The sequence below is a fragment of the Pyrgilauda ruficollis genome, unplaced genomic scaffold (assembly GCF_017590135.1).
Source record: "Pyrgilauda ruficollis isolate IOZ18807 unplaced genomic scaffold, ASM1759013v1 scaffold31, whole genome shotgun sequence".
Lineage (NCBI taxonomy): Eukaryota > Metazoa > Chordata > Aves > Passeriformes > Passeridae > Pyrgilauda > Pyrgilauda ruficollis.
This window is the reverse complement of record NW_024524489.1, coordinates 1,095,162-1,114,326: the sequence shown is the minus strand read 5'-3', so window position 1 is coordinate 1,114,326 and position 19,165 is coordinate 1,095,162. Positions and strand designations below refer to the sequence as shown.

General features: G+C 43.2%; 1 protein-coding gene across 4 annotated transcripts in view; it reads left to right on the top strand.

Annotated features, from left to right (window-relative positions):
- PLCB1 (phospholipase C beta 1) overlaps positions 1 to 19,165 on the top strand; it is a 332,534-nt gene that overhangs the window by 213,332 nt on the left and 100,037 nt on the right. For all 4 annotated transcript variants that reach the window (XM_041474010.1, XM_041474013.1, XM_041474012.1 and 1 more), the window contains exon 10: positions 14,809 to 14,955. In XM_041474010.1, the coding sequence (XP_041329944.1) occupies positions 14,809 to 14,955 (147 nt within the window). The remainder of the gene's footprint in view (positions 1 to 14,808; positions 14,956 to 19,165) is intronic.

The following is a 19,165-nucleotide window of genomic DNA, read 5'->3' as shown; positions in this document are numbered from 1 at the left end:
TTTGTGTCTGCATCCTGTTTTATTCCAATCCACATATCCTAATGATTAGCCCAGCTTTTGATGTGTTTTGATCTAGTCATGGGAGTATCCTGAAAAACAGATCTAATATGAAGAAAAGATGGTTTGGTCCAGACACTGTGGATCAAAAAAGTCAAAAAAGACCCAAGAGTCTGGAGGTTAACTGAAGGCACTCCCACCTCTCCCTGGAAGCCTTCTCACCATGTGATCTTCCTGGAGAAAATCTATGTCACCATCAATGTTGTCTCTCAGACACTTCCAATTTTTTTTCTCTTAAGGCTTCTTATTTTTCTAGTCCAACCAAGCTGAGTGTTTCCAGAGGTTTTGCTGGAGGATTAAATCCTGCTTCTTGGCCATTTTCATGCAAACTGTGTTTTGACATCAGCAGGAGCAGTACCTTGAGTAAATGGAAACACGTTGTGACCTCCTTTCTCATCTGTGCAAATATTAGAGCTGTGCTCTGTGCTTACCTTATTTCCCACCAGCTGCAGGAAAGTCTGTTACCTAAAAGATCATCCTTGTTACCCAAATATTAGCACTCCATATCAACCAAATAGAGGATTTATTAGAAGGAGGTGTGCTGGTGCGCCAGCAGAGCACCAGAGTCAAAATGGAACCACCCTCTGACTAGCAATAAGGAGAAAACACGAAACAGAGCCCAGGAAGAAGGGTGCTGTGGTGTGTGTGCTCCCACCCTCCAATGGGATTTGTTCACCCTGTTTACCTTGGGGCACACACTGGCTGTTCCATAGGTGCCTCTTGTCCTGGGTGTAATTTATGTTGCTCCTAAAGAATCGGTTCTGTCTGAAAATGCTGACTTGAACAAGGCAAAGATCACAGAGAGTTAATTCTTTTAGTGGGATTGTTGTGGGATTTTTTCCCTTTTCAGGCTTGTGCGCTGGGGTCCAGCTGGCACAACCTGAGAACCACCTCTGTGCTGAAGATCCACCTCCCTGTCTGGCAGCTGAGCTGCAGGAACTGGCAGCAACTCCAGTGTAAATCCCAAGCTTACTGCCTTAAAATGACAGGAATTGGCTAATCAGGGATGACATGGGGACACAATATTTTCTGTACATCTGCTCCGAGTTGGGAATGCAACTCGCTGTATATCAAATGAAGTGTAGGTGTGCATTCATTGCTGCACTCATGGAATAATTGTCAAAAAATGCTTCGTGTCTATAAAATGCCACCAAAATGTAGCCACATATTTAGAGCAGTGATTTAACCTTTTAGTATGGGTTCTGGAAAGGGGATGATCACCCAGGCTTCCTGCTGCCAGGGTTGTTGAAGTGAAATTTCCAGACAGTTTTTGGCCAGAAGCATGAACACAGGTACCCAGGCAACCTCCAAAAGTGTGATGCATGTCCTTGTTAGCAAATAAAATTTTGTGCACTGAAAAGTTCTTTTAAATAAAATCAGGGATTTTTTTTCCTTAAAAATGTAAATCCAAACTTATGAAGTGGAAGCCATGTGCACCACCTGACTCCTTGCTCCCTGTTTGGATGAGTGACCTTCACTCATGTGCTGATTGTTCTTCCCAATTTCCTGTCCCAGCTCATTGTCAGTGCACATCCACTGTACCATGGATTTCTGAACTATATGAATTTCTGGTGAGTTGTTGTGCTGTCCCTCACCTTTCACAGCACTATTCAAATGGTGTTGGGATCTCATAATTCCCCTGGTCACCACTGTAGCCCTTTTCTTGCAGCTGTTCTGCACACCTACACTGTTTTGAACACAGTAAGCAAGAGGTGTCCATAATGCTTTAAATTTTTGCAGCTCCTCAGGTACCTGGTAAAATCTTTTGCTGGCGAATTTCCTGAGGTTACAGAGGTCTGAGTAAAACTCCTGCCCGTGCTCCTGCTTGTCACTGGTGTATTTTAGGTGCATTTATGGCTGGGATACAGTGGAGCTTTTGCAAAATCAGCAGATAGGCGGGCTTGACATCTGCGTGGGTTAAGTGTCTGGAGCAGTGTTTTATTGTGACCCAGGTAAGCTGTTGTGATTATTGCTTTGTGTCGTGCTGGGAAGGAGAATAATTCACTGCAGAACGTGTTCCCTTATCAGGTGGAAGCAGGAGGAAGTCCCTGGTAGTGCTGAGCAGTCTCTCCCTGTGTGCTGGGGGCTGTGGGGCTGCAGAAGAATTGACCAAATATATGTGTGCTTCCCATTCCACAGAAACACGTGGTTCTTCCTTTACTTAACGATGCAATTCATTTCTGAAAGTTTCTGAGTTCAGAAGGAGCTTTGAGAGCTCCAATCCCAGTGTCTCAGGTGAAACCTTTCATTGTCAAACCAGGTAAGTGCTGTGGAAACCACAGAGCCACAGCCCCTGGGTCACTTCCTCACTCCAGGGCTGCAGGAAGAGCTGTACCCATGCACCACACTGGAAATAAAGGCAGGGAGGAGCACAAACCCAAGGTCTGCTAGGGAAAGGAGGTGGGAAAAAACTAAAGCCATAAATTATGTGTTTCCACCATCATCCTTGGAGAGAGCAGGCAAGGGTTAGGGTGTTATCAGCCTTTATTTTTAGAGTGGTTTTTGTGGTGGAAGATTTAAAAATAGAGTGTGAAAGGGCTTTAAGTAATGGCATAAAGATGTTGATTTTTTTCCCCCTCCTAAAAATGCATTTATTTAAATATTATCTCTGCTTCTTTAATTTTAAAGGGCCAAACCTTTAGATCTGTACAGAGTAAAAGAGCTTTGCTCTTATATTTCACTGTGTTTCCTTCTCCAGATTTTCTCTGTATCTATTGGCTGTGTGTCAGCTTTGCTTAGACATGCATTTATAAGGATTGTAGAGGAGCTGGTTGCATGACTCCTTGAATTCCAGTATTAATTCTGTTTTGCAATGCACATTTATTGGTAGTTGTTATGCTGAGTTTTTGTTAGGTAATAAAATAAATTAAGCAATTATCATTAAATTAAGTTACATTTAATTTTATACCACATCTATTGTATGTATTTTTCCCATGGCAGCCTTAACACCAGGCAGTATTCACTCCAGCATAAATGTGTTTTTCCCCCTTTAAACTTCTCTGCAATTTAAACATTTTCACCCCACTGCATTAAATTCACCTTTTAGTAACTGCTTAAGAATAATTACACCCTGGATTCTTCTGGTGGCAGAAGGGCTTCATTTCCTAGGTAACAGATTTTAATGGCAAAAACAAGCACCATGCAGCCATGGCTCTACTCTGAAGACATCATAATATTTAAAGCATAAATTCTGATGTATAAATCACTCAGGCAATTGGTTGGTATGAAACAGTTGTAGGAAGTGTTACAAAACAGTTGGAATTCTTTGGCCTCCCAACTGGAACACTGGAAAGTAAGAAATCCTTCCCCAAAAGCCCATTAATTTTGGGATTGTCAGTGTTTTCCAGCATTCCAGTTGTACGAGAGGAGAGCTCTCTGTGCTGTTTCTGTCTCAAATATTGACAGAACTGCAGATCCCAGACCTGATTTATTACTCTTTGAAATGTTTAAGCCACACCAAAGTTGTAGTCTAGCCCAGGCTGTCAGCAGCAAGTGCTAAGCTAATATGCTTACCAGAAAACCTTTTTTAAAGTGTTTAAAATATCTATATATCTGTGCAACAAATGTTAGTATGGATAATGTGTCAGCATAAATAAGTTAATGGAAACTATTTGTCAAAATGAGTTTGCAAAATGTATTTCTGTAGTACACTGGAGGTTGCTTTTTCTAGTTAAGCTGTAAAATTAATTTCAGATCTTGCAGTTGTTTGGAACATTGCATCTCAAGTGAAAAACTAAATGTAAAAATCCTTTAGAATGGAAAGTCCTCAATTATAAGGATTTTTTTGCATCTGCTTTACAGGTAAATTGTGTCATCTTTGAACTGTACCATCTGAACCAGTGATGTGGACTAGTGATAGTGAATTTTGTAACACTGAACACTCTGTTGTTGGCAGTAGAGATAATGAAAATACCAAAAATATATTTAGGGTTCCAGGGAGGGCAAAACCTGTGATCTTCAGTGTATAATGCAGACACTTTGGAAGAAGCCTGAGCTTTTTAGAAACCCATTTTGGACCTGGTATCTGGTACCAGGAGCAGCTCCACTGACATGAGTGAAACAGAGCTGAGTGTAAAATGGCCCACACTGACTGTGGAATTCGTCGTCAGAGCTGCAGAGCACAAAGCCTGGTGCCAGTGCAGGTCCTGCAGTCAGGCCAGCCCTGTGCTGTCCCTGCAGGTGACACAGTGCTGACCCTGCTGCACAGCCTGGAGCCCGGCTGTGTCCCCTGGCACAAAGCCTGGTGCCAGTGCAGGTCCTGCAGTCAGGCCAGCCCTGTGCTGTCCCTGCAGGTGACACAGTGCTGACCCTGCTGCACAGCCTGGAGCCCGGCTGTGTCCCCTGGCACAAAGCCTGCAGGCAGCCTTCAGCCCCTGTCCGACTGGGAACGGCTCAAGGAACCTGTGCTGGCAGGAACACACAGCAAACATGGCTTTAGAGGGTTTAGAACCTCAGTCCCTCCAGATGGAGCTTTTGCCCAGAGATGAGAGACTCGACTCCTATGTCAGTTCTGCATTTCAGGGGTTCTGGAGAGATGTTTTTCTGCTCTTGCCTGCCTGTGTTGTGTTTGACCCAGCCTCGGACTGTCAGAGCCCATAAATAGAAAACTCAGTCCAACACTAAAACTGTTTCTTTTGTGCTTGTTGCTGCCTGTTTTATGGAGCACAGGGAAGCATTCAATTTTAGCAGCAGAATTTATGATTTGAAGATGAATATTAGATAAGGTTTATTTCTGAAAATATAAAGGAGCCTGGACTCAAGTGCTGAAGGAAACAAATGTAGATAAAGTTTGGACAAACATGGCACGGTTTGACTCTTGTGACTTGTACAAATGTAGTTTTCAGCTGGAAAGGGCCCCTGAGGACACAGGGAGTGGAGGCTGCTGGGTGACATCTAGAGCCACCGATGGGCTCGTGTGTCATTTGTGGGGCTTGCCTCACCCTCGGGTGGGCTCGACTCAGCAGCTCAGTGCCCCGAGGAGCCAGGCTGACCCTGGGCTGCGCTGGGCTGGGGCTGTCTGGCACAGCAGGGCTCTCAGAGCACTGGAGCTGGGCCCTGAGGAGCACAGCACCCACAGGAGGCAGCTCCCTTCTGCTGTCACATCCCACAGGACCCTTCAGCTGGATACTCCCAAAAATACAGCGGGGCTGAACGCTGGGGGCAGAAAGAAATGGTAAACTGAGGGACAGTGTTGGCACATTGGGATCAAGTGGCCTTGAATAAATTTAGGCTGGAAATTAGGAAAACTTTCCTAACAATATGGTCCTGGCACAGAGTACCAGAGGTAGTAAGAGGGGAAAAAAAGCAATTGTTATTAGGAGAGAGCTCAAGTTGTTTATGGAAGGGATTGTCCACTGCAGTGCCTGCAGCTGCAGAACCAAGTTTAAAGAACAGATAAGGAAGGCCCTTTAAAGGGACTGAAATCCCTTCTTTTCATTTTATTTGCACTGTCTTTGCAGTGCCACCCCTTTATTCTTTTCCACTTCTCTTTAATATTAATCTATTTTCAGTTGCAGGAGTTTCTGGAAGTAAAAATGTCACGTGTGATTTTTCTCTTTTAGATTTTTTTCAGCACTTACAGCACACTGACACTCTTATCTCTTCCCATGGTACTACAGGGCAGTCTTTTTGGCAAGTGCATTAATAGCTTATGTAGAGAAGTATCACTTAGCAGAAAAAATATTAGATGTCTTTTGGTGCAACTTAGCAATTGGAAATAAGCCAACATTTAACATCATTCCATCTCCCAGGATCACTCTGAGGCATTGTACAGAGGATGTTTTTGAGAGGTTTGGCAAGACAGTGACATATTCCAGTGATGTCCCTCTTTCAAGTCTGTCAGAAATAACTGTAGTATGGCTGGGATGAATGGTGGTTTATCTGTCTGATGTAAATCTTTCCACTCAGCTGCCTTAGAAATCTGCCATGTTGCAAAGTGCTCGTTCCACTGCTGGCTAGGGACTGGTGTAAAGGTGGTTTTGTGGATCTGGATCTAAACTAGCTGTCTGCTGATATGCTGTAAGGGATATCCTGTCAGAAAGAATTTCTGCTGCATCTCTGCTGAGAAGTCAAGAGCAGAGGATGGGTTTGTGGCTGTAAAACCCTGCTGCAATCCTGAGGCTTAGGAGAGACTGCTTGCTTAGGGTTTCCCCCCACTCCTTAACAATTACTGGTTATTTAAGTTTGCCTTCTAACAAGTTTAGCATCTGCCTGCTGAAGTTTTAGAAACTGTTCCAAGACTTGTTTTCCTTATCATGAAACCTCTGCTTACCAGAATCTCTGAGCTGTGACCATGCATTGTAACAGCAGAGGGTTTTAAAGCTGCTGCAGCCATTTAAAGGATCAATATCCATCAAAATAAATGTGTTTCCAAGGTGTAAATTTTAAGGAAGAGAAAATGTGGAGTGCTTAGAATTTTCCCTGCTTCAATGTGTGTTTTGCTGTTTTCCAGCACTAGTGGAGAAAAATACCTCCTTTTCATAGGCTGTGTAGCCCCTGTAGGTTAGAGCCCTTCCTTCCTGAGAGCTTGAAAAGGGCTGAAAAAACTTGTGATTTCTAATAAAATAAGTAAATAAATACCACACTCAGCATTGCAGTTGGCTTTAAGATCTTGTTAAACCCGGATGGTTCATGCCTGCAGGCACCAGTGGGATTTGGAAAGCTGCTCTTTTCCTCAGGTGACACTCCATCGTCCTTTCCCTTGGAGATGGCAGTGTCCTTGGAATGCTCCCGAAGTTTTAATTCTGATTTAAGTAGATTTGCTGTTTGGCATGGCTTGTGTGGAAGCTTGTAGGAAATATTTCTTCCCTGGAGTGAATTTAGTGTCTTGGGCTGCAGTGCCTCATCTTGATGGTTCAGAAAAGTGGTTTTCCATCTGCAACCATTTCCTTGCCACCCCCCAAAAAAGGTAAATAATTGTATCCACTCTTGGTTTTCTGTGAGCTCTTGTACAGATGATAAAGTGGATATGCTAGCTTCATTAGGATGACAAGCATTGCTGGTTTAGACACCCTGAACTCTGCTTTACTTGAGGAGCCTCCCCTGCACACAGCCCTGGATCTGTGTCCCTGGGCATGCGGCATTTCCCACGGATTAGCGCATACTGAGCAAGCTCTTCTGTGGAGGCTGCTTGGACACAACGTGTTTGCCTTCCCTTGTTTTCCCTCACTGGCTTGTCATTCAGTAAGCCTTTATCCTGCTCTTGGATCAGGATAAATCATGTATACAGGATAATTTATCCTGGTCTTGTGTCATTCTCTGTCTGTGTTCACATCTCCCTGTGTCTCACTGCCCTGTACCCACACAAGGCTGGAGGGAGGAATCTCGCTCTGTTCCTTTCTTACCGAGAGAGTTTTCCATTTCTCTTTCAAGAACATGCTCCCCAAGACAGCTTGTTTTGGTTTGTGGCCAGGTAACTCTAATTACAGAAGGTATTTCAGTGGCTATAACTGAGGGCAGGATTGCATCCATTATGTTTTCCTCCAAGTTTAGAGAAAGGAAATGAGATTTGAGCACAACAGGATATTGTCCTGCTTTGATTTTAAAGGATTTAAGCAATGAGACAAGCAATAAATCCCCTGCAAGACTGTTTCCTAGCACACTTAATTGAAGCCCTGCCAAGATTTTTCAGACACTCACCCCAAGTTTTCTAGTGCTCACTCTGGTCTCATTACCTGTTTAATTCCTTTTTCTCAATCACCCTTTTTGATGCAGCTTCCTTTACAGATGGGTTGCTGTTCTCTGCCTCTCATCTGCTTCTCAGGGTGATAGATTCCTAGGCATCTTCTTCCCTATTCACCTCTGGATTTTGGATTTTTCTTTGCTCTAGTGATTAGCTATGTAGCTGGAATTGTTATTTGTGTGTTCTCATTTGATTTGTGTCCTGTTACCTGGTTCATGACAGCTTTGCCCTCTTGTTTTGCTAACAGCCACCAGAGAACTGTCTGGTTTTTAAACCCTGTGTTGTTGATTCTACTTTTTCACATTATTAAGGATTTTATGAAACCAGACCTACTGCTGATCAGTGTTCAGCCTCTGGACTTTTTGTGCAGTTCAGCTTTCAAATTCAAAGAAACCCTGATCTTTTAAGCTGACCTCAGTTTATTTCTATCTGAGTTTTTTTGCAGATTAGTTTTTCCAATTAGGAAAAATCTGAGTTTAAAACTTCATTAAATGCTTCACTAATAACCAGATGCAGTAATTCAGATATATTGCTTTTCCTCTGCTTATTAATTTGATAAGGCTGTCTGACAATGTGACTTTTTGCCCTTAGTGATCACTGAGAGAACTGCTAAAATGAAGGAGCTACTGATGAATTCTGCCCGTGGTGTGTAAATGGTGACTGGTACTCTGATATTGTGATATATCTGCAGATCCTGACCTGAGGCCTGAGAGCCTTTGCCATCCTCACTGATTTTTCTAAAACAAAGCAGCACTGGGGTGAGGTGTAGCAACCCAGCTGTAGGGCTGGGCTGAGCTTGCACCGTGTTCTCTCCTTGCGGTGACTTTGCCAGCAAGAGGGGCAGAGAGTGGACAGTGCAACGGGACAATCCTGTCCTGCCCTGGTTTGCAAAGCTGGATAAGCAGAAACTCCAGTTACCCCATAGCAGTACAGCAGTAGAACACGTGTCTGGAAAGCCAAGCAGCTTTCAGCATCACCTGGATGCACGTGCTGCAAGTGCCACCAGAGCAGCTCTGGCACGCTGTGTCCCACACTGTGAATTCCATGTAAATCCATCTGGTGAGCTTCTCTGCTGGCTCCCAGAGCTGGAGAGCAGGCAGCAGCTAATGTGTGCCCGGCGTGGAGAGACAGAGAGACACGCGGGGCTCTGCATCCTGCTCCACACTGAGCATGAGGTTCTAATCCCTAATGAGCTGTAAATTGCACTGCTTGTTTGTGAGGGAGAATTCCCAATGGGACACGATTTACAGATCTCTCACTGGATTAGCAAGTATCTGCTTTGCTTGTTGGATTCTTATCTTCAAATTGAGATAAGACTGCTCAGTTGTGTGGGATTACAGCAAATGTGATTATTGTTACAGATTGCATTGGAATAAACCTGATTTCACTGTCAGACAAAATACTATTGTAATTCTGTGCTGCTGACTGGGAGATACAAGGTGCCAATTAATTGTCTTGCTTCCTTTTTGTTTGTTTTCTTTTTTGCTTTAATAACATCTCTTGGCACAATCGTGCTTTCCAGTTACATTATAACTGAGTGGATAACAGCATGGGTGTAAACAAATGGAAAGCACTTTGAAGTTTGCAAATATACAGATAGAAATGTTTAAAATCCATGTGGCCTAACCTAAGCAAATGCGCATTTTAATTGTCATACAGATCATCCACAAATTTTAAGGGACAAGTGAAAGCTGTTGTTAAAGTTGCAAGAATGAAATGCAAAGAAAGGTGTTCGCATATGTTGTCTCTTCTGCTGTCTGCTGTGCCTCTTGTTTTCCACCCCAAGACTTTTCCTGGAGGACTGGAAGGCTCCTGGGAGCAGGCTGGGCAGAGCCTAGGAAAATTAAGTAGCTGCACATCCAGCATACCCACCAAGATAAGGGGATGAAGTTTAGATCAAGCAGCTGTTGGAGAAGTTCTCAGGGTTAGCTGCACTTTTACATCTCCCCCAGACTACTGCACTGCTGGTGTTTTGGTCCTGGACCTCTGCAGAGGGCACAGAACTGCAGGAGAAGCTTCTTGTGGAAGCTCGACCCTGCTTTGAACCCTGATGTCTTTTAGCAGGCGTTGAGTGAGCAGGGCTTTGTTTACATCCTCATGGTGAGGGGCTGGCAAGCTCCCAGGGACACAGGAGCATTTCCACATCCAGGGCAACATGCTGGTCATGCTGGCTGCTAAAGGGGTTGGGAGAGCAGGAACTTGTCAAGTTACCTGAGTCTTGTTAGGCACTGGGAGAAGGATTTCTGTGTCAAAAGCAGCCTGTGCTTTCCAGCCCTGGAAGCTGCAAGGGAGCAGTTTTCCATGGGGCTGTCACCTGTGTCTGCCCTGGCACTGTCACAGGAGAAATGTGCCTGGTTCCCTGGATCTCTGGATCTTACAGGAGTAAGAGCCTTGTGATAATAACACAGTAAGTATTGAAACAGAGGAGCCTATGAGAAGTACACTCACAAAGTACACTGTCCTGTCACCCCCTGCAGCTGGCTGGAATTCCTACTTCCTGGCAAACCTGTATCACCATCTCCCAGGGATGGGGATATTCCAGATCTCATGAGCTACAGAAGAAGACATTTTGATTGATGAATGTTGACAAGATCTAAGAACCATAGAAAAGAGGATTCACTTAATTACCCCTGGAAATTCTGTGAATTCTCAATAGATTGTTTGGCAGATGTGTGTCACCTGCCTGAAGACTGCTGCCAGGAAAAAGGATCTGGGGTAACAGAAGTGGCTTCTGTTGTATTTAGGGCTGACAGATGTTGACTAGAAAAGAGCCTTGATACCTGTGGACAAAGCAACAGTTACATTTTATGTGGTCTTTCTCTTTTAACCAGAACATTCGTGTATTTGATCCATTGTAGTAGATCTTGAAAGGTATGGGATCGTGTAGCTGGAGTTAATAAGGAATTCTTGTGAAATGTGTAGAACTTGCCACTTCATTTGTGCTTTTCTTTTCTTTTTCCCTCCCTTCTAACTATTTGGGAACAATCAGGTGGAGCCAGGGATGCAGAAAAAGATCAAGCTGCACAAACACTTCCCATGTTTCATACAATGAAGCTGATCACAGTCAGGAAATTCAATGGTACCTCTCAACGTATTCCTTTCCTAGTAGGAAATTACTTCTCCTTCCTATAAAATTGTAATGAAAAAATGCCAGATTCTGTTGACTTCACTTGGTTCCCAACGTGGTGGTTCATTTTTGATCTCTGCATCAATTCCACCACGCTGAAGGTTGCATGGAGCAGCAGTCTGAGGTGTTCTGTGGAACCATTCATTGAGAAACTGCTTCACAAATTTCTGCATGAGTGTACAAACACAGAGAGAGGCACAGAGAGACACTTCCAGACTTGGCAGTGCCTTTCCAAACTCTTGGAAGTTTTTAGTTCAGGGACATTTCTAGAGTTAGACCCAAGCTAGATAATCCTTATGCAAGTGTGCAGCTACACATTTCTAATTTTGAGGTTTTGGTAGTGTCTGTGGCTAACAATACATTAGACACTTTGGTATTTCTCCTCCACACTTGTTCTTATATTTTTCAGGCCTGTTCCAGTGCACAACAAAAACATTAAAATGGATCTGTCGTTTACTTGGCTAGCACCAAAATTTAGCTGGCCACTTATGTGTGCTTTGGGAATCAAGTCAAAAATATGCAAGGTGTGAGGGGGAAAAAGGGCAAAGTGTGAGAGAAAAAGGGCAAAAGTGCAGAAAGAGTGCAAAGTGTGAAGGGAAAACGTGCAAAGTGAGGCAGGGGAGGTGCAGAGTGTGAGGGAAAGAGGACAAAGTGAGAGGGGAGAAGGGAGAGGAGAGGATGAGGAAGCTCTTGCCCTCTTCAGCAGGAGGTGCCTCGGTGGCACTGAGTTGTGTTCAACGTTTCAATTGGCCAGGTGCCTCAGGAAAAAGGAGCATTTTTATGTTTGTGCTGGTTTTAAGTGTTTTAACAAAGCACTACTGAGTGACCCCATAGGGAGGGAAATTGTAATTAATCAGATAAATTAGAGAAGAGGTGTTTGAAGGGGAAGAAAAATAAATTTCTTGTGCTGGCAAGCTCCAAACCCTGCAGAGAGAAGAATCTCACTGAGGGCTGTAACTGCTGACAAAGCTCCTGCTGTGGTTACACACGTGTGAGTTCCATCCCAAGAAGAGACATCAGATCAAATTTAACATGGCAGTGGTGAGAAAAAAGACAAGCCAGTTAACTCCACAACTTGAACTACATAAAACACAATAGATATTTTTTGAAGTTTCATCAAAATTTTAGGGCTAAGATAATTTCAATACAAAAAGCCAAAAAAAGAAAAACTGTGAATCTGTCATGTCTCTGTGTCTTTGCATTATGTGTCTCTTGTCTCTCTAACTTTTTATACCTAAACATACCATTAAATCTTTCTACTATATATGCAAAGATAAAAGGTGACAACTGTAAAAACAGTTGAAACAACTGAGCACATACTATTTTTTCTTGCCAGTGTCAGTGTAAAGGTGCAATATGTTTAAGGAAACAGAGAACAAATCTTACCACTTCATTGAGACTATTTTTTTGGATGATTTCCATCAAGGATCATCCTCTCTGCAGTTGGCCTCAGAATATTATTGACATTGGTCACAAAGAATCTACTCTTTACTATCCAGGACTATCCCTTTGACATCTGCCATCTCCATTCCTCAGCCCAACTCTCACTGGTGCAGCACTGGCCGTAATCGAGCTCACAAACTGCTTCCCTTTCTGCAAGGCTGTTTCACTGGGATGGGAATGTTCCAGAGCCCTGAGCTCACACAGGAGCTGCTCCCTGTGATTGTGTCAGTGCCAGCAGCAATGCACAGGAGACCATCTCCAGCTGACAAACAAGGCCCCTGGCTGTCAGGTGCTGTGGTTGTGTTCGAGGGTCCCCAGGACGAGGGAAGAGATGAGAATCTTGACTCCGTGTTTCAGAAGGCTGATTTATTATTTTATGATATTATATTAAAATTCTATGCTAAAACTGTACTAAAAAGAATAAGAGAAATGATCCATCAGAAAGCTAGAAAGGAATGGAATGGAATAATAAAAACCCGTGACTCTCAGAGAGTCCAATACAGCTGGACCATGATAGGTCATTGGGTAGAAACAACTCACATGGACCAATCAAAGATGCACTGTTGCATTCCACAGCAGCAGATAATTATTGTTTTTCTTTTCCTCTGAGGCTTCTCAGCTTCTCAGGAGAAAAAATCCTGGCAAAGGGATTTTCATAAAATACCATGGTGACAAGGTGCACTCTGGATTAGAGCACAAAGATCACTTGGAGAGCCTTGAAAACTGCATGTGCATGAACCAACCTGTCTATAACAAAACACAAGTGGCAGCCATCCTGTTCAGATCTTAACTGGTTTTCCCTCCATTATTTTCCTTGGTATGCACACACAGCACATTCTCTGGCTGTATCCCAGTACCCTTGGTGCAGAGTGTTCTCTTCAGGTGGATTTTAGGTCAAGCTAACTCCATGATAGCACCTGGTACTGTTGGCATTCTCTGCAGATTGAGGCGGTGGAAAGGTTGTTCCTAAACCTTTCATTTCACAAAGAATCTCAGTGGTGGGGTTTTCCCCCTGATTTTCACCCTCTTACCTTTTTTCTTGTGGAAAGTACCTGGGCTCCATCTCTGGGTGATTAGTTACCCTACAGCAGAGCAGCTGTGGAGCCTGACAGGATTGCTGTCAGATTACAGCCTTACAACAGCGGATGGACTTGATGCTTTTCTTTCCAACCATCTTACAGAATGGCAATTGCATTGCCCTGTATTGTCACTGCATTTCTGCTCTTATAAGTTCATTTAATGCTGCAGTCCTGGGTTGTTATGAAAATGAGGATGTGCACTTAATGCACCTGTTTACAGATGGTTTATCTTTTCCTCTCTGAGCAAGAGCCAAATCAGGTCCCAGCACAGATTTCAATCTTTACATGCAGTGTTTGCATCATGTTGTTACAAGCTTTAAAAAAAATAAAAAAAGAAAAATGTTTGTCTGCTCCTTTTTAGCATTCTAGAAAAATATGTGTAAGTTTATATGTTTTAGTATAAAAAGGACTTGGTCCTGAAAGGAAGAGAGTAGCAAAGTCAGGAGTAGAACTGAAGTCTTCAAATTTTCCACGCTATCAACAGGCAAAGGAGATTTTGCTTTAAGAGACTGTGCAGAATATTTGGGTTGGGCACAAGAGGTAAGAAATTCTCCTGGTTGGGAGTCACCAAACATGTAGTTGAGAGGTACAGAAGACCTGTTTTACTGTAGGCAGGCACTGAAATAACTGAAGATATGTGGTTGAGTAAACAGATGAAATTTAGACTAAATAGAAAAACATACCAGGCAAAGAAAAACGTCTCAAATTTGTTCAATTCAGCAATAATCTTCAATTATAGAATACTGGATTTCTTTTAGTCTAAATGTACAAATTGACACCCTAAAGTCACCTTTATGCAGAAGGCTTGACAGCCAAATTCCTCCTGAGGTAGTAGGAACAGCTCCACCGAGACCAATGGGGATATTTGAGCTGGGGATGGGACTCAGCTTTCTAATTTAACAGCAGCATATGAAATGCTCATTTATGCTGGCACTCCAGTGAGATATCAATTAGAAAACAAATATAACAATTACAAAGCAAAGCTTAGTTGCACTTGAAAGGCAGTTGATACCCCCACTGACCCAACCTCCCAAGAGGCCAGAGTTACTGTGTCTGTAGCAGGTCTCTTGGTGTCCTCTGGAAAGCCTGCTTGGTTTTGTCCCCCAAAGACCCCTTTCCTTGATGGGCTTAGACCTATTTTCACTGTAACTCTGATTCCCCCATGCACTTGAATTGTGTAGATGCTGATTATGAAGTGATTTATCTTTGTTCCAGCTAAAGGGGTGTGTGTGACAGCAATTTGTATGGCTGAAAGTGAGGTAGGAGCAACAAAAGAATATTCGGGTAGCTGGGTGAAAGCCAGGCTGATGGCTCTGGGGTCTTTCATGTGCCTGTGTGTGAGTGTATATTGAATTTATCTGCATGTCACAGAGTCTGTAGGTGAAATTGATTGGTGCTTTCCTGCTCTGTGTTTCTCTCAGGACAGATATCCGTGGATGGATTTATGCGGTATCTGAGCGGAGAAGAGAACGGCGTCGTTCCACCTGAGAAACTGGATCTGAATGAAGATATGTCTCAACCACTGTCACACTATTTCATCAACTCCTCACACAACACCTACCTCACAGGTACAGCACTGCTGGACACATCTAATGTCTTACCTTGCAAAAATTCTGAGTGTATTTTCAGTGGTAACATAAAATACACTAAAATCATTAGCACTAAAGAGATGATGGAGTTCATTCTTCAGGGAAGCTGCTGCAACACAAGTGCATCAAATATACTTTAATTAACAGGTGAGCAGCAGTTGCTTTGTTCAGATAAGGCCTGGTCAGAAAGCCAGTGAAGTCCCTGGAAAGTTTCCCTCAAATGGGATTCCAGATTAAGGCCTGTCTTTAGGGAGGAGAATGAACATTGTACTTTTTATGGCAACAAAGATAGCAAGACAAGTGTGCAAAGCAGAATGTGGGAAACATCTCTGTAGCTCATAAATCTGCCCATAAACATTAAATCTGGCAGCTTGCTGTGTTCCATGAAATTTGCTTTGATTCAGAGATTAGGGAGGTTCAACATGGCACATAACTTTCTGACAGCCCATAAATGAAGGAGGGGAGATCTGTTCCCTGGCAATATCTAACGTCTGAGCTGAAGCTTTTAGGTGCTGTCATGTTTTTAAAAAGGCTGAGCACCCAGAAGCTGCCGTTAATTAGAGTTACAGTCTGAGCTGTGTTGTTTGCACAGCAAAGTCAACAATGCTTTAAGACTCAGAAAAAGCTAAGGCAGTTTAGGAATTTGACTTTTGGCATTCGTTTTCTAGTCCAAGGTTCTGTTAACTCACGAGAAAAGAATTGTAAATTTACTATTTTACTATTTTAGTTTGGTTTACGTAGGAACAAATGTTTGGGGCAAGCAGATGTGCACAGGGGATTCTCTCCTGTTTGATTTGATGTTTGCTTTGCCTGTCATGTTTGCTAATGACTTAGCATTATGTTTAATTTTAAAAAATAATGCTGCACTGAGTGCTAAAAATGTGGTTTATGCATAATGTAGGCTTCTTAATGCTATGAACAGACTGGCCTTAACTGACCAACTCCTGCAGAATGCCAGTGTGCCAAAGCATGAACAACCCCAGGCAGTGGTAATGCCCACTTCAAACAGACCTCAGGGGAGTTATTTTCATCTGCTCTGTGTTTGTTACAGCTCTTTCTCCAGCACCTTTGGCAGCTTTCATAGAGTGAATGAACTGTCATTGTTTCCATTAGACACCATTTTTCAAGGGTTTATGTCTCAGCTGTAAAATGTGTTTTGTGCTAGAACTTGTCACACGAATATTTGTTTTGACAGCGATTTTCTTTCTCTGAATTAAAAGAAACGAAAATCAGTGTGGCCACTTTTAAGTTATGATTCCAATATGCAGAAATTTATGCTCTTTGGTGGAGCGAAGGCATGGCCAAAGCAAAAGCAATTTTTAACTATGATGCTTTGCAGACCTCTTACCTCCAGTGTGGACTTTGTTCTGTCACTGAGGATTAGTTGGTGCTTAAGCCAAATGCTGCAGCTTTATACAGATATTCTGGAAGAAAACAGTAAAGCTGCAGTGCTAAAGGGAGAAGCACAGGCCCACGGGAGGTTTAAAGACAATGCAATTTAAGGTTGATCTGAAGAGATAAAATACTGCTCTCCTTTCTACCAGCAGGAATTTATAGCCAGGTCCATACCACAGATTTTTATCAGGGCTGGCCAGGACAGAGATGTGTTCCAAAGGTTTAGAGGTACAAAAGCCAAAACCCAAAGAATTAATGATGGGAATTCATTATTAGTCCAACCCATTCTAATTTTTTAACTGCACTACAAGTGACCTCACATGTTTAATTATTTACCTTGACACTTGCTAAATTTGCTTTGACTTGTATGTGAAAGTCTGCAATTCATCTCAGATTGCATCTACAGGTTTCTTTGCCTGCATTTCCAAGTAACTTCAGAGGCTATATTTGGAAACATGATCTTCAGTCTTAATTTGACAAAGTATTCCTAGTTTAGTAAACTGGGGGGAGTAAGTCAGGATAAACCCAGGGGATGGTGCAGGAGAAGTTGGAAACTCTTTCAAATTCCTTTTCAGAGTGCATGCTTTCACATTTACAGGCACAAACCACAAGCCCTTCCCTTTTAGTGGGTTCATTATGTTCAGTGAATGTGTGGCAGCTGGCTGACAGTGGGATTAATGATTTGATTTTTATCAGACAGCCTGGGATTTTGCTCTGAACCTACATGGGACACAGCAATCACATTCCCATTTGCTTTCTTCCAACAAGGAAATGAAATTAATAAAATTAACGGTGGCAGGCGATTCCTTTTCCCAAAAGAGTTTGAAGGATCTGCTCAAGTGCTGATGGCTTTGGAAGGGAAGCCTTGGAAGCACCTTTGCCCTGACTGAGGCCATGAAATAGCAACTAGTCATGTAATAATTATCAGGACAATAAGAAAACCATTCAGCCTGGCATTACTTTATGATTGCTGGGTTTAATGCCCTACCAATTATCTCTCCCTTTGTTAGTTTTTTTAACCCAGAAAAAGCATGCACAAAGAAACAATATTATAACATAAAAAGCACCATGTGCACACTCTGAATTTATTTTTAATTATGCTGATCATTTTCCTAGCCCTTAGTAGAAACCCTTGGCAGTACATCAAGTCCTGATTATTTATTTAGAAGTGTTACTGCTTTCTTTTTTCTTAGGGAAATGTAATTTTTAAGAACAAAGGTAAAAGCCTATGAAGAAAGAAGTGATTTGCAGTGAACCTAGGCTAACTTAAAGAAATGTCATCTTTGAGAAACTTTTTTCACTGTCTCATCTTTTTTTCTCACTGGTATCATATTTATTTCTTTATTCCTTTGAACCCTTAAAGTGCAACCCTGTTTTTTCCTGGAGTCTCACCTCAGGTTTCTGCTGTGGGCACAATGGGGAGTGATTTTGCACATTTCTTTCAGCAGCACCCAAAGTCAGAGACAAATGATGACATGTCACACTCAGCCTTGCATGTTTTGAGGGCTGGGCACCTTGCTGTTTTTTATGGGAAATGCAGAATACTAAAATCACACGCCTTCAACACATGTTTTGGCTAAAAGGAACAATAATCTCAGCAGTAGGTTGCTGAGATAGCAGCTGAGCACATGTAGCCAGTGTGGGACTATCCCATCCACCCTCGGCCTCTGCTGCCCTGCTTACAATCTGGCATTTCAGTTGTTCCTAGAAAAATGGCTCACCAGGGGCAGTTCTCTGTTGCTGCCTGTGACCTGTCACCTGCCATCCTCCAGCCCTTCTGCTCTCAGTGCTTCTCAGTCCCCACTGCTGCTGCTTATTGCCTGCATTCAGCCCTTCCCTGAAACCTTCTTCACCTCCGAGCCTCCAGAGCAGTTCCCAGGGCGACAGCACCGTAGGGAAGGGGTGGCAGGCTGGGGACACCTTCCTGCTGCTGGCCACACCAAAGCCCTGCTTTGCTCCAGTGGGAAGTGTTCAAAGCAGCAGGCAGGGCTGAGCATGATTCTGGCTGACAAACAGGCAGTGTGACAGTGTGGGCTCTGATCCGCTTGTCCTGCACGTGGGGAAACAGCTCAGGAGCAAAACAAATTCAGATAAATGGGCTGTGTCTAAAAAATCTCAGCTGCCAGCACCTTGTGCGGCTGCTGCAGCGAGGAGCCAGGCTCCCAGCAGTGTGGGGCTCTCAGTTTGCAGTGTTTGATCCTGAGCACTGATTGCTGCTCCAGGACTTGTCTGGAGAGAGGAGATGCAGCAGCTCGTGTTCGTGCCCAGCAAAGGGAGGATACAGGCACCTCGTGCTGGGAGAAACTGTTGGGACAGAGGGAAGAAGCAGCCTCTGGTTCTAGAATAGTGAAGAGTCAGGTGATTCCAAAGAGCTGGATCCAAAAATCCCCCAGTTTGGGGAGGAAAGATGTCTTAAACAGATAGCAACCACGTTTTAACTCCACGTATGGCAAACAGCTTTCACTTGGAGAAACGGTGGTGGATGACCCCAGCAAGGATGCGCTTCCTGAGAAATGAGCAGCTTAAAGTTACAGAAATGTGAAAGTGCTCTGTGTGGGGAAACCTGGGTCACATCCTCAGCTCAGATCAGTCTGCACCAGCTCGTTTTGCATACTGCCCTGTCAGATATTGTTTAGCCAATTACGTTTTTCAGAAAAGTGAATTTTTTGTCAAAACCCATTTCTCCTTAGCCCACATAGGGTGATGGGATGCAAATGTTATGCATGGTATTACTGTAGACACTGCTGGTATTGTAGAAGGGAATACATAATGCTTTCAATTTCCAGTATTGAAA